The sequence below is a fragment of the Delphinus delphis genome, chromosome 7 (assembly GCF_949987515.2).
Source record: "Delphinus delphis chromosome 7, mDelDel1.2, whole genome shotgun sequence".
Classification (NCBI taxonomy): domain Eukaryota; kingdom Metazoa; phylum Chordata; class Mammalia; order Artiodactyla; family Delphinidae; genus Delphinus; species Delphinus delphis.
The window spans coordinates 51142478-51158856 of record NC_082689.1 but is presented as its reverse complement, the minus strand read 5'-3'; the positions used below and the strand labels follow the sequence as shown (position 1 = coordinate 51158856).

At 36.5% G+C, this 16379-nt stretch overlaps 1 protein-coding gene across 2 annotated transcripts in view; it reads left to right on the top strand.

Moving 5' to 3' along the window:
- PPP1R1C (protein phosphatase 1 regulatory inhibitor subunit 1C) overlaps window positions 1-9690 on the top strand; it is a 128257-nt gene extending 118567 nt beyond the window's left edge. For both annotated transcript variants that reach the window (XM_060015624.1, XM_060015623.1), the window contains exon 5: window positions 9602-9690. In XM_060015624.1, coding sequence (XP_059871607.1) covers window positions 9602-9690 — 89 coding nt within the window. The remainder of the gene's footprint in view (window positions 1-9601) is intronic.
- The last annotated feature ends 6689 nt before the right edge of the window (window positions 9691-16379 follow it).

Sequence of the window (16379 nt, the reverse complement as noted above, 5' to 3'; positions counted from 1 at the left end):
GACTCTGATTTCATGGTGCTGATATTCTAGCGGGAGGCATACCAGAACTCCATAAATAAAGACATATGACACCAGGGAGTGATTAATGCTCTAAAGAAAGGAAAAAAAAAATAAGATAAATCACCATAAGTGGACTGAAAGTAAGGGAAAGAAAGAGATGGGATGTTTTAGATGGGACGGTCAGTGGTCTTCTCTGAAATCATCACATCTCAGCAAAGACCTGATTGGCCAACTGAGGTGAAGAAAAAAAACATGTGGGTCCCTCAGAAGAAGAGGAATCCAATAAAGAGAGCAAGGAGGACAGGCCTGAGGCTGTTTGAGGTCTATGTAAAATACCAATGTAGGCAAGCAAGTGAGGGAGCGTTGGAAGGAGATAAGTTCAGAAGGAGACAGAACCTAATCATGAAGCATCTTAATGATTATAACTTTATGGTGAGGCATTTGAATTTCATTCTTAAGATAATGAGAAGTCATCAAAGATTTTCATCGGAGGAATAATGTAATTTTTTAAAAGATTATTCTGTAAATTGTTTGGGGAATTAACTGTAGGGTGGAAGGAGAGAAAGTAGGGAAGCAAGTTAGAAGGCTATTGAAGTCCTCGAGGTAGAGATTAGTGATGGATGGGACTAAGGTGGTAGTGCTGGAACTGATGAAAAATGATTAGACTTGGGATACAATTTCGCATGTAGAGACCAAAATTTGGTCATGCATTGGAAGAGGAGTATGAAAGGAACAAGAGGAGGCAAAGAATACACTGGGCCTGAGAATATTCTGTTCACTAAGATGGAAAAGATTTGGAAAACAGAAGGTTGGTAGGGGCCAGGTGCTTGTTTCTCTTTGTTTGAAGATTGGGGACAGAATCAAGATCATGTTTTGGATATACTAAATTTGGGATGCCTATTAAACACTTAAAAGTGAGAATACAGTTAGGCTGTTGGTTTTATGAACCTGAACTCAGATGAGGGATTGGGACTGATAATATACAATTGGAAATCATCAATTTTATACATTATATTTAAAGCAATAGTATTGGATGAGATCACCTAGGAAGTGAGTACAAATAGAGAAAACATTCAATAACCAAGTCCTGGAACTGGCTGGCATGTAGGGTGAGAATGAGTAGGACTGTCTAGCTGAAAAGACCAAGAAGAAGTAGTCAATAAGGTAAGTGGAGAAACAGGTGTGTTTGGTCATCTTGAGGTCAAATTAGTGTTTCAACAAAAAGAAGTGACCACTTATGTTAAATGCTGCCAAGATTTTGTCTAAAATGGTGTGAAACTGACCACTGGATTTCCCCAGATGGAGTATGTTGGGGAAACTTGACAAGAAGTTTTTTTTTTTCTTTTGATACTTTGTACTTTTTTTTTTTTTAACATCTTTATTGGGGTATAATTGCTTTACAATGGTGTGTTAGTTTCTGCTTTATAACAAAGTGAATCAGTCATACATGAACATATGTTCCCATATGTCCTCCCTCTTGGACAAGAACTATTAATGGAGTGATGAACATAGAAGTCTGATTGGAGTATGTTAAGGAGAGGTTATAACATGATGTAGTCTATTTATTATACTATGAGTTTTGCTCTAAAGTTTTCTAAAGAAGAGAGAAGGGGCAGTGATGAGAGGTGGAGTGGAGTCAAGAGACAGTTTCTTGAAATGGAAGAAATGTTGTGGTTATGGGACTATTTTAGTAGAATGGAAGAAACTGATGATGCAAGAAAGAGAGGTCTTAATTTTAGGAGATTCTTTGAAAGGGTAAAAGATATTGTGAAAAAGAGGGGTGGAAAAAATGAGAGGTGAGGCTTATGAGAGGAGGCAGAGATATGGGCACTGATTCAAATATCTTGGTAGATTTGGCCATGCTGTTGTCAATTCATTAATGATTACTTCAATTATCCCTGAAAAAATCAGCTGAGTGTGAAGAGAGTATGGGGTTACTGGAGATTTGAGGAGTGAAAAAATCTTACAATCTGACAATCTCTGATGCATTTAGACCAGTGATGTTCAAAGTGATTCTTGATACAGGTGGCTTAATTAATACCGTAAGGCTGACTTCCCCCCGCTGACAATCAGTGGGAAAGAGCTTTTATAGGTGGAGGGAAGGGGCTACATGCAGAAATAGCACAGTCATCTCTGACAGTCACCTTGAAATTGGCCATGCGGTGGACTGATCAGTGTCATCTTGATTGTTTGAAGTACAGTTAGTCTTCAGTTCCAGGGTCGGTTTGTTCCCATTTCTTTGAGGCCAATTCTCAGAATTATGGCAGCTTATGTCATGGCTACAGTCTGATTCATCATGTAGTTAACTTCTTCCACCTGGTGGGGGTTTCAGTATCTACAAGACGGCTCAAAGGATATGGCTCAGAATATTATCTACAGCCCTTGAGGAGAAACTAAAGGTCCTTGACTTTGATGACTAAACTATTATTATTTGGTCTTGTTTGACTGCTTTCCTTTACTTCTGCATTTTTTCCACTTCTCTGACTAAACTTATTCTTTGGCTAAAGTTTTTCTACAGACAAAAGGCAGGCTGAGGAAATGGGGGAAGGACCATAGGGCCCTGCTGCACTTCAAGGCTATGGTAGCCAATAGTGACTATTGTTGCTTCAATAGGAAGGTACTCTCCTTGGAAGACACAGACTTCTATAATGCCAGCACAGGACATCCTTCTGTGGACACACTTAAAAAACACAGGCATCATTTGTTCTGTGGCTTTAAATGCAACTCTCCTTTTGTTTATTTCATTTTTAGTGCTTTCAAGGCTAACCACGGACTCCTGTTGATTGACGTATTCTTTATTTTAGATATGCTATTGTGTTCAATCAATGGCAGTCAAGTCCGGCAGGTGAGGGAGCCATTCTGTCTCTTTCTTAAGTGAAATTGCCCAACACTGTTTAGCTCCATTATGTGTAGTGCTTAAAAATTTAACTTTACTTCTGAGTTCATGGAATGCATTAGCTTTGAAGAGAAAGGGGGTATTAGAAGGGCACTTGGCTGTAGAGAGCAAAAGAGGAACTCAGTCTATCAAAGTGATTCTCACCCTAGGCTGAATAGCAGGATCCTTGCAAAATTAAAGAACATATTCTTGCCTGGCTCCAGCCTCAGACTTACTGATAAAGATGTGGGCACTTTACATTTTGATAAGTGAGACTAGATTACTCTCCAAAGATATTCTTTGAATTCACACTTCTAATGATAGCAGGTAAGTATACCTCCTCCCCTATCTTCTCCTCAGCATTTACTGCTAAACCTTTCACCTAGGTTTTACTCTTGGGCAACAGCTTTGGTAAAATATACGATAGGTAAAATATACATAAATATATAATAGTTATGAATACATATGAATACCATATAAACATGCTGCCCCTATTCTCATGTATGATGAAGAGAGAAGCATATTATACATTTATTCTTCTGCAGAGAAATGCTTCTGTAAGTAATGGGCGGTTAAGTGAAATGATCCTGTGTTGATTTGCAGTTTATATTAACTGAACAGTCCTCGTATTAGAGCAGAGATCAACTGTGCTGTTTATATGTAATTTACTCCAAATGAAGTAGAAAGGGATAGATTTAAGATGAGTTCAGGACATGATGTGTGTTTAGCTTTGGGATGAAATCAATATGTCACTTGATCTCTGTGACGCTCAGTATATTAATGTATAGCTATTTATTATAAATGAATGACAAAAAGATTAAACAAAATACATGTGAAAGCATTTGGGGAAATGCAAAGCACATTTTCAATCAGAGATGGTGGGCCTTTACTGAGGAGACTTGATGTCCCATATTATAGCTTAAATTATAGTCCTTGAGTATATCTAGCATGATTTTTTGATAAAATTTGAAGGATCAATATACAAGCAACCATTAGAAAAATCATTCTTTTAGGGCCACTGAACTCACTCTTTTGTACATAGTAGGCCTTCAGAAAACTAATGCTTGTTAAATGTATTTTGCAAATAGTGTTCTCATTTAGAAATCAGACTTACTGCTTCCCTTAATCTAATCAGTGTATTGCTCAGTCAACGGCTGTCCAAATTACTATCTCCTGAGTTGGAGCTCTTCTTTCCCACATCAGAACTCTCCAAATGCTTTAATTCTACATGTCTTCATTAAATTAACTTCATTTATGTGCATGCCATCACCCCTGACCTACATCCCCATCTGATTTGTAGTTGTGCCTCTCTCCTGCTCAACACACAGTAGGAACTTTATTATATTTAACTCCTATTGCTTCTTTTCTAATAACATGTACATTATTTGTAACTTGGTTCCATTCTGGGAATGTTGCTGGGCAAAGTTAAATTGTACATCTTCCTGCTTACAAACTCTATTAAAAACACTAACAGCAATGATGACAAAAAAGACTGAAAAGTTACATCTAAATCTATCAGTTATAAGTTGAAAGAATTTGATGATGAAAAAAGCCTTATGATCTTGAGTCACCACATTTTCCTTCAGGTTTTAACTTTGGAAAAGATCAATAACAGTGGTGGTAGATTGAGTCCTGGTGGCCCAGGTGAAGAGCCCGCAGTAGGAATTAGGGGTCCAGGTTTGTGTCCCAGCCCAGCTTATGATTGCAGTGTGAATTTAAGCAAGTCACTTTGCCATCTGAAATTGTCCTTTCATCTTTAAAGTGAAGAGATTAGACTAGGATTCATATTCACAACTATTTGTGAGTCAGAGACCCCTCTGAGATTCTGCTGAAAACTATGGACCTTCTTCACTGAAAAGCCACAGAAACAAGTATAAATAGAATTCCAAGAGGGTCAGAGGCTCTCAAAATACATCCACAAATTCCCCAGAAGACTTTAGAATGATTTCAAACGTCTAAAGTATGTGGTTGAAAAAAAAAGAATCCATTTACATTTGCTACTTCCCATGTGAATTGTTTTAAAATGTGGATTTGGGCCACCTAAGTCATTTAAAGTTAGAATTACTTTTTTGTAACTTATAGTACTCAGAGTAAAGCAATATATTCAGTAGGAAAGAAGATCTCCTTTGTATATGAATGCATCTCAGGGTTGGTGAGCTTGTGAGCCTGCCCTGCTACTCAATCCAGGGTTCCTTCTTGCCTGAGATGGAAATTTAGCTTTGACTTGGACACACACAGTGATGGGGAGCTCACTCACATGCTTATTGCTGGGCAAACATAAAGAGTTTAGAAATTTTCTTCTTTATATTGAGCCATACAAATGTCCCTGACTTAACAATGGTTTGATTTAAGATTTTTTGCCTTTACGATGGTGCAAAAGCAATATGCATTCAGAAGAAACCATATTTCAAATTTTGAATTTTGATCTTTTCCTGGGCTAGTGACATGCAGTAGGATATGGTCTCGTGATGCCAGGCGGGGCAGTGAGCCCAGCTCCCAGGTAGCCACAGGGTAATGAGTGTACACAACAAATACAGTACACTTACAACCATTCTGTACCCATACTACCATTCTGTTTTTCACTTTCAGTATGGTATCCAATAAATCACATGAGATATGCCACACTTTATTATAAAATATGCTTTGTGTTAGATGATTTTGCCCAACCATAGGCTAACATCAGTGTTCTGAGCACGTTTAAGGTAGGCTAGGCTAAGCTATGATGTCCGGTAGGGTAGGTGTATTAAATGCATTTTCCACTTGTGATATCTTCAATGGGTTTGTTGGAATGTAACCCCATTGTAAATCTAGGAAGATCTGTACTCTGCCCTCACCACATGAATGTCAGCTATTGACACTATTGCTGCTCTCAGTTGCCACTTAGACAAATTTTATTTCTTTTTCCAGGCTTTTAGGAGTTCAATGGCAGCCTCTTTTGTCCTCTCTTAATTTTGCTAAACAGTGCAGTTTCATATCCAATTCTTCTGGAAGAGATTTTATAAAACTGCTTTTAATCTCAATTACTTCCTTCAATGGAACTCTTGAAATGCAGAATCCAGAATTGGGCAGCATAATCCAGAAAAGTCTGAACAACACATGGTTAGGGAGAAGTTTCCTCTCTTGAACTGCTGACTCTCCTGTTAGAAATGTCACCCACACTGCCAAGAGCTCTGTTCCTACAAACAGGTGACTCTGTCGGGTCATGTTGAAATTGTGGTCACCTGAATCCCTAACTATACTCAGTCTAGGTTGTCCTCATTCTCTATCTTTTAGAACCAAAATAATCTTCCTAAAAACAAAACTCCCTTTGACCTCTACCTTAATTGCTTAGGCCCTCTTTCCAGCTCTTTGGAATACTAGTTTTTCACTCATCATGTCATCTTTTCTTCCAAGTTTCATGTCATCTACAAATGTGATAAACCTGCCTTTTTCCCCTCTGAATTAATCGATAAACATATTGATGTATGGTTTGCCAAATGTAAGCCTCCCTTTAGGGATTAATTATTCATAATTCTTCACTCAGTCACTTTACAACTTCATCCAACTCACATTTAACCTCCTGATCTACAGAATGGAGAAGAGCACGAGTATGACGTTCTGTGCAGGGGCAACATTTCTTTCTTTTCCTTTCCTTCTTTTACTCAGTCTACTTTCTTTTCCTCAAACTCTATTTTCTTCACTCCTTCATGTATTCATACCGCATATCCTTGTCTTATATATGGCTCCTTTTCTTGTATGTTCATTTTGTTACGGAGAAAAGAGCCTCTGTGCATTTTGGGGATCCCTCTGCCTTCTGCCCGAGTGCAGGGCTGTCTGTGTCTTTCTTGCTCCAGGAGGCCCTTTGCCACATGCTGGGAATCAGTTCACGTGCAGGTGAGGTGTTTTCCTGTGTGTTCGTTAGCATTTGGCAGCAGAGGAGAATCTGAGAATTTCACCAACACCTCCAGAGCAAGTTACTTTCCTCCACCTCCAGAATTACTCAAATATTGAATGAGGCTTCAAAGAAAATTTAAATACAAGGCATATGTGTGTTTGGGGATAGGAGGAGTGGCGTGGGGAGAAAAATTATTAGACAGTTTTCACAGACTTCACACATTAATCTCAGCATTTATTGCATCTATAACCAAACAAACATTGCTGAAAGGAAAAAAGAAAAATTCAAAACACAAATTAATCAACCATCCGTTATCCAATGGAAAGATGACGTTAGTGTAAACTGCTTTGGGAACCAAGGAATCTGTGGTCCTGTAGAGAGGTTCGGCAGAACAGCTCTGTGACGTCACCTACCCCTGCCTCATCAAAATCTTTCACCTGGCAATAGTTAATGCCACACTCAAATAAGACCGAGAAAAGCCCGTTCCAAGGTTTGCTCAAGTGAGTGATTTTACTTTAAAGAAGGCTTTCTCGTATAACTTTGTGGCCGTTATCATTATAAAATAAATAAGTGGGTAGACCTATAGTCAAGTATGGGAAGTGGATGATTAATGGTTTAATAAGTTGGACATTTGGTTACCATTTTTTTTAATGTTTGACTCCCTCATATAGACAAATCAATGTTGGTATTAAGTTAAACCTAATTTAAGGGAAACTGTCTGAACACAACTGCATTACTCTGTAGTTACTTTGAGGATAAAAGGGATGAGCCCTGGAGGCAGTAGAACCTTTGCAAATCCTGGGTGGTGCAGACAATTTTAGCTCAGGAAACAGTGGCAGGCAGCTGAATGATTACTATGCTTTAACACTTCAGAGGGAATGCCAAGATGGTTTGAACCAGATTAGTAGGTACTGTAAACCTACAATAAATCCTAGAGATTGATAGGTGAGTCTAGGTTAGCATCCAAAAAGCTAAAAGTGAAAATGAGTTGGGGTCTCCTGACAATGGAACTTTATGCTTCATTCACTCAGTCAGTCGGTCAGTCAGTCAGTCAGTGAGTCAGTCAGTCAGTCAGTCAGTCTATATTGAGGGACTATGATGTGTCAGAACTTCTTTTAGAACCACACTATCCTTGTAAAGTTGAACAAATCATTTATCTTCTTGAAGTCTAGATTTCACCATCCAGGTATTTATCTCGTGGAGTTGTGAGGTTTAGTGACCCAGGTATGTAAGACTCCAGCAGAGTGACTGATTGGATGCTCATTGAACTCCTTTTCCTTCTTAGCATTTAGACCTCTTTTTCTCCTGTGTAATCTATAACATGATGAAATAAGTTCCATTTGTTAACAACAAATTTCTCTCTATGGTGATTGTGAGTGATCTTTGTTTGCAGATGAAATTACAGTATTTAAATATTATTACAACTTATCAAATATTTTTGCAAGATAATCAACCAAGTCCAGGGGTGTCATTCCTTGCCAAATGGCACTCTGAGGTTGCTGACTGCAATACATGCAAATCCACTCTTTTTTTTCCTTTTTTTAGTTTCTTTGTTTCTTAGTAAACATGAGCAGTGACTTCCTTTCATTTATCAATTCTAACTGCAATGTTGTTCAGTAATATTTAGAAAAGTCTCATAAACCAATTTACTAAAATATAAAAATCTATAAACTTTTCCATGTTACGCATCACTATATGCAGAGTGTCAGCTAGTATGATGTTATAACAGAATAGACCCAAGTGAAATGAAAGATAATTTTGTAATGATTGTAGTAGTCGCCTTATGATTTATACTCCAAATTTGAGTTAATTTTGAAAAAAATCTGAATATACATTATTGTGGAACTGCCAAAGACATATACCAAAGTGTCACCTCATTAATTCCATCAATCATTTATGCAATCAATATTAATGAGCACCTACTGTTTGCCAGGCTCTGTGTCTGGGACCCCAAAGTGAAACCCCATAATCCTGACATCAGCAAGTTTGTTCTAATGAGAAAAATATGTAAACAAATACTGTTCTATAAAGTAATTGATACAAGAGAAAGTGATCCAAGAGTAGGGGGAAATATGATAAAGACCCAGCTAGGTCTACTTGGGGAACTGGGGGAGCCTTCACAGAGGAGGCAAGCTGCTGTCAGGATGAGTGGGAGGTTATCAGGTGGGTGAGTAGGAAGAAGCTATTCGGCAGAGAGAATAGAATGAGAAAGACATGGAGGCTTGAGGGAGCCTGGAGTGACCTGTAATGTGGAAGAGCAGGTTAGTATTGTTAAAGCATAAATTACTGTGAAAGGGGGAACCAGGAAAGGCTGGTGGAAATGAGGCCAGATAGGTAGGGAGAGGCCAGGTCACACAGCCTATATATCAGGCAAAGGTGTGTCAATGGTTTTCCTCTGTGTAGGTTTTGGGGGAAGTGATTGAAGAATTTTTAATACAAAAGTTTCAGAATCAAATCTGTATGTTTTGATTCCTAAAGAAGACTAACAGTATTCTGATTCTTTTGTTGTTTGAAAGTTACAGAAATGGCACACACACATCTCCTCGCTCCTGAGGAGGGGCAGTAAGAGCCTGTGAGCAGATTTTTAGTTAACAGGTTTTTAATAGGCAGTGATGCAATTCTTAATGGAGAAAATTTAATTACTATAAAAGACATTCTGTTTCAAATGGGAATTGGGCTGGGTGTGTTTTTATTCCTCAGTGAATTAAAAGGTTTATATAAGATTAGATTGTTGAGATCCTTGGAGAAAACACATACACACCAGTGAAAACGTTCCACTCATTTTCTTTACCTCTTGCAGCAAAGCAGTGAATCTGCCAGAAATAAATTGAGCATAATTTTTATAATTTCAGGGGTTAAGCATATGAAAGGCCAGAATGAATCAGCATTCCCCGAAGAAGAAGAAGGCGTGAACGAGAGAGAAGAGCAGTGGGACCATTAATAACGGGTCTGCAGCAAGAAGTCTTCTTGGGAATAACTGAACTATTAACTTTTCTGAATATCCCATGGAACACCACTGCTTGACTTCTATCTCTGCTCTCCACACTCACAGAGTAGTAATACACCTCCTGGGAAGCGCCCCTTGATGGAACTTTAGAACTACCTACAGATCGTTCCATATTACTTACAATTAAAAAATAAGTATTTATTTAACAACAGTGATTTTCTTTTTAACAACATAGAAATTTGCAAACATGTGAGTGTTCTAACTTTAATACTGCCCAGCTTAATCCCTGATGCCCTACTGATAAGATTTCCTTCTAATGTCAAATGTAAATAGCATCACTTTAAAAGTAAAAAATAAATATTAAATACATTTAGACATGAGTGTGTGTCTGGGTTTAACTTACAGAGGAATGTTTAATGAAACTTTTAAGATCTGCATTTATCCTGTTGCTGTATACGGAATGGTACATGGTATTTATTTCCGAATGATGGAGAAATGCCAGATTTCTTGATTCAAAGGATCAAAATGTATTACTCTTTAGATATTAAACATCTTTTTCCCTCCAACGTTAATGATTAAAGAACCACAGATTTCTCTTCATTTTTTAAGCTGTGAGAGGTGTATTTTCCATCATTTCCACTAGTTATTAAGAAAGAAAAATTATAAATCTAAAATAAAATATGCCAAATTTCCCATCACTTATTTTTGGCTATTACTGGAAATATGGGGTGTTTCCTATTGCATTTTAATGAATCATTAGATTTTATAAATCTCCTATTATCATAAGATAAGAAATTTCATTAATTCATGAATTCGTTAATTCAACAACTATTTTTTATGGGTTCATCTCTAGGAAGGCACTTTGCTGGGTGTTATGAAAATAAAGGAAAGATAATTTCTCCCCTACAGAACTGGCAGAGAAGATAAGCATCAGTACAAAGCAAGGTTTTCCAAGACCATATGTATTTACTGAATATGGCTTTTGATAATTCAAAGTTCTGGCATCCTGAACAATTATTTACTGCATTTCAATGTAAAGTATCTACACCACATAATTTAGTAGAGATGGAGGAATGCCCAATTTGCTTCCCACATTAATGATATTAGTGAAGTTCAAATGTTTCATGGATTAAAAAAACTAAAGATGAAAAGATTTCTCAAAAGTCAATAAAGAGGTAAATTAAGATAGGAAGAAAAAAATCAAATGCAAAATCCACTGTGGGATCGTAAAATCAGGACTCAAAGAAGTAAAAGTACTGTTTTTAATTTTGACTGTGAGTTTTATAATATAGAGATTAAAAGAAATGCGTGAATCCATAAGCCAATACAATAGAGATAATGATAATTTTCCTTAGTATATTCTCCCCAAGAAAATAAACGCAAAACTCATTGATAAGTAGTATCTCAAGTATTTATGAGTACTTGTTCCAAGTTTCCTTCTGTTTTCCTTTCTTCCTTCCTTCTTTGCTTCTTTCCTTCCTCTCATCCTCCCTGCCTTCCTTTCTTTTCTCCCTCTCTTGCCCTGGCCTTTTTTGTTTTGTTTTGTTTTTGTTAAACCAGTTTCACCAAAAATTTCTGGAGTTTCTAGACTACCTGCTGTGACTGTTTATTTGATTTTCAAAGTTTCTCCCTACTTAAAATCTGATTAAGACACATATTTGTTTTAAGTGATTTTGAATTGTGTTTGTAAAACATCCCGGATACCCCTTGAGATTATTTGAGACACCCTGAGGCCCTAAAAAATAAAATTGCCCTTCCCTTCCCATGAACAGACATTTTTATAAATGTTTTTTCAAAAGGATTCAGACAAACAAAAGAAAAGCTTTTGCTTACTTTGTAACAGCAAAAAACACATGGGGAAATAAACACAATGGCTTCTGGATTCTTCCATCGTGTTCTCCATTCTTAAAAATGAAAAGAGATGAAAATTAAAAGAATAAGTTTTCCTTCAGAAATGTTGGTTTCTTTTATTCTGTTCTCCAGTCTCAAAACACAGAGATCACAATTAAAAGCATAAGTTTTCCTTTGGAAAAGTGTTGACTTTCTCAGAAATTTTAAGGAAACCAGCTGAGATAATGGCTTTTCAGTTTCCTTTTCACACAATTACAGTTTACAACAAAATTTTTTTCATGATGACAACTTGGCTTCCGTTTGGCTGAATGGGCAAAGAGAGTTTCTGACCAAAACAAAACAAAACCTTTATCTTTTCCAGACAACATTTATAATATAATATAATAGTTAGTAGACAGGGTTTGAGTCACTCTGACTTGGGTTCAAATTCAACACCTACCAAATTTTTAGACTCAGTCTCTCTATTTGTAAAATGAGTACGATCATACCTACCTGTATTGCATTATTTTGAAAATTAAACAAGAAAAGACCTATAAAATGTTTAGCCCAGCATAATGAGCATTTAATAACTGGTGCAATTATTATTACTAGAATGAGAAAGGACTTGAGACTATCTATCCAAACCTTCTCTAGTTCATGATCCTCTCCAACAGCACAGACAAGTGATTGACTGCTTCTCTAATTCTTGAATAGCTCCAGCTGAACCCCAAACCCAGCCAAGGAGCTCTAATTGTTCTTTTGTGTGTTAAACTCTCTCCTTCTCCTATACTTTACCTCCTTTCCTATGGCACAGCTGTTCAGATACTAAAGAACACTCTGGTGTCATCTCCTAAGTGGTCTCCTCTCTGTGATAAAATATCACCAGTTCTTCCCAATCTTTTCTCATCATCCTGGCCGCTCGCTCTTGTATCTCTTCAATTGTGTATGCTGAATCTGAGAAAGATTAAGTCAGGTGGATAAGTTTGAGACAGGCTGGGACCTGGGACCCTTTGCTGCAGTGCTGCAGTGCCTACACCTGGACACACCTCTCCTCAAGCAACAAAATACAAAGAAACTGTATGGGACTAAAAACAACTGCATGCCTGGGCAGTTGGGGCAAATTCTGGACAAAAGATACAAAGAGACCAAAAAACCCAACGGCCACTTTTGAAAAGTCTGGAGCAAAAGCGGGGTACTGCACATGCCCCCTGCACACACCACCACCTAAGGGGTGGGCAAAACATCTAAGCCACCCCTCTGGCCTGACCCCTGGACACACCCTTACCCTCATTCCATATAAGGAACGAGCCCGACCCCCTCCGTAGCCAGCAAGCAAGGGAACCTTTTGTTTGTTCTCGCTGCACCCTGCCACAGCAGGTGGCCCAATAAAGCCTTGCCTGAATTTCTTGTCTGGCCTCTGATCAATTTCTATTGATGAAGGAGGCCAAGAATCCTGGTCAGTAACAAGCTGAGTATTTTTTGTGTCCCCCTAAACATGAGAAACTGAAGCAGAGAGTGTAGAAGGGCAGAGCAGGATTCTAGTGCAGAGTTCTTTCTATTAAACAGTGATTTTCTAACCCCAGAGTTGTTCAAGGTAAGCATCTTTATAAAAAACAAAATTCTCAGACTATTTTCTATTCTCAAAAAAGTTTACACCATCCATTGAAAATTTTAATTCAATTATGCCAATGCTTTCTACATTGTGGAAACATTATTTTAGGTTAGCCACGGAAAACTATTTTTATACTTACTTTTTATATTTATAAATACTATTATATATTAGAAAAGATACATAATCACCAGCCCCTAAGCTATTGTTACTTGGGATGAGACAAGCTTAAAGTGTTAGCGTATTTTAAATCAATTTTTAAAAAAATGTTAAATAACCATAGTAGAAGTGGTACCTCAAAATCACAAAAGTGATACACCATCGAGTGAAGTTTTGGAAACACCAGTATGGAGTATTGTCATAGCAAATAACTTAAGTGCAAGTATTGCAGAGTTTATTTAGTTGCAATATGGATTTATGAATTCATAAATAAACCAGTTATATTGTATTGATTTAAAAATTCTGTTTCTTTACCCACATCTAAAAGCAAACAGTGTAAAGTTCAAACTGATAATAGAAAAGCTTGTCTAACTACATTAAAGTGTTTATGCTTACATGTAATTTTGAGCATTTGATTTCTCTGAAGGAGGATGGGGGAAGAAATGTCCTTAGTTTTCCAAGTCTTTGATTCCAAAAACCAGTCTTCAAAGCTCCAGCAGATATATTAATCATTAAAAATGTCTATGTTACTGAAATGTGAAATCTGTTAAAGAAATTAAATTATTAGATTTTATATGTTATTATCATAACATTCTGAAAAACTAAATTTCGGAGGAAGAAGAGCTTCAGGAAAATGATGGAGGGCATCTTTTCACTGCTGTGTGAATTAGAACAAGTCAGACATCCTTAATTATTCTATACTATTTTTCATGGGATAATTTGGTGTAGTTTATAAAAGTGTACATTGGAAACAAGAAACCAGTATTCCAGTTTATTATTCAATAAATATATATGAATGCCTATGACATGCTAAACATTGTGTTGAGGACACAGGTGTTAACAAGATAGTTAAGGTCCTTAAATTCATGGACGAATATTCTAGTATTTGAAGACTGTCAATAGATATGTAAATTAATAAGTGAATTAGGTCATTTCAGATAGTGATAAACTCCTAGAAGGAAATAGAAAGAGGTGATGTAGCAGAGCGTGTCATTTCCTCTTTGTCATAACTGTGTGACATTGAGGAAGTTCTTTAATTACTCTGGGACCCAGTTTCCTATTCAGTAAAATGTGGAGAATGATATGGGGTAGGGGTAACCAGATGATCATGGGAGGCTCCTTCTAAATCTAAGATCTTTGTTTCTCCCTCTGACTCTTTCAGGAACTGCAGGCAAGCAGCAAAGGAGAGAAGAGGTGGGAACAGACAGAAAGCAGCAGCATTAAGGGAAGATGGAATCGGAAGAGAAAAGGTGTATCTTTGCATGCTTGTCTGACAGCCAACAGAACAAAACTGAGTTAGAAATACACATACACGTATGTATGCATGTATAGTATGTATGTAGGTAACAACCTTAGCATTGTAACCAATTGTTTTCTTTTACAACTTATCCTTAGAAAATGACCTAAAAAATGGTGATCAGTTTTTGTTTGTTTGTTTTTTTGTTTTAAGATTTAAAAGGAAACTTTCCAGGAAAAATTTCTCCTGCAAATGACTAATTGGATACTCTATTTAAGCATACAAGTTTGTTGCCATTAAGTGATGCTTAACAGATTTTTCCCTTTGCAGAGATTTACATGACATGGTATTAAATTCTCTGGAATGTTTCCACTGTGTTCTGAAGTAGTTAGTTATTTTCTTTTTCTCCTCCAGGTGCAAAATGAGTTGATAACAAACAGAAGCTGACTTGTCATTGCTGTGTTCCTACTTGAGCTTGGAAAAATACCAACACAAAACAAATACCATCACCACCATCACCTCCAGCTCCATCATCATGTGTTATTTTCTTTCTCCAGGATTGCTTTCTGAAGCACTTTAGATATGTTATACATAAATATTGACATATTTTTCAGAAATTGTTCCTTCATTTTTTTTTGCTAATCATTGATGCTGCACTATTTGCCAAATTCTTCCTTTTCATTTTAATTTATTTCTCTCTATAACCAAAAGTGTGATCTTGAATTTGAGTAAATTTTAAGTGATTCATTTTTAGTTTTTCTAGTTCTGGAATACAAGCTTTCTCTTACAATAAGGAGGCTTTTAAATTTATTTTCTTGCTTGCTTTTCAAATTCCATTGTATTTTTTTATTCCTTTGTTTCTTTTTCAAATTCTATTGGTCTTGATTCAATTTAGTTCCACAAATACATATATATAGATAGTCTACTACATACCAACTACTGATTCAAATGTTAGAGTTATAAAAATGAGAAGGCTAGTATTGTTGCCATCTTGCTAGTAACTCTTTGTTTAGTTCTTTACAATTAATAAAGTGGCCTCACCTATGTTTCTCAGCTAATAATCACATTAAATATGTATGACAGGTAGGATTCATTTTATGGATCAGGAAACTAGAGTCCAAAGAAAGTGGCCCTAAATGAACCCATAGTCCAACAAACTCTTCCACTAGCTTATGATTTGTTTGAGAAGTTGTAATAGTTTTTAGGATGAAAAAGCACATCCTCCTTAAGAACAAGAGGGTTTTACGTTTTCTTATAGTGCTTTATAGATCCACTTAGAAGTAAGCTTTCTACATTTCATACACGAAGCACACGGGGATAATTTTGCTAATGAGGCTGGATGGGAAGAGGAATCTGAGTTTAATTCTTTGGCATCGACTTCAAACTAAAACGACCTATGGCCAATAAAAAATCAAATTTGAAACTCTTTTTGAAGTATTTGGCTCATTTAAAAATCTTTTCTATGTTTAAATCTATACTTAAAATAACCTTTAATATCTTAAAAAAAAAGAATTGCCAAATTTATGACAATCTTATGTATGATATCTTCTTAGAGAGCAAGACATCAATCTTTTTAAGTTGTTTCTTTTTCTTGATTTCTAATAAATTGTAAAATAAAAATAATTTCACAAATTGCTATTTCTTATTATTACCTTTCATCTTCCCTGCACTCCCCAACCCCCAGAATTTGAGGAATGATAATTTTCACGTACCATCTCCCAGATTTTGTATTGCCGAGAAAGTAAAAATAATGTAAATGAGCATAATTACCTCAGACCTAAATGCATAATTGTAGAATATACTATATATATCATGGTATTAAAAAAACAACATGCTGCTTAAGGAGCA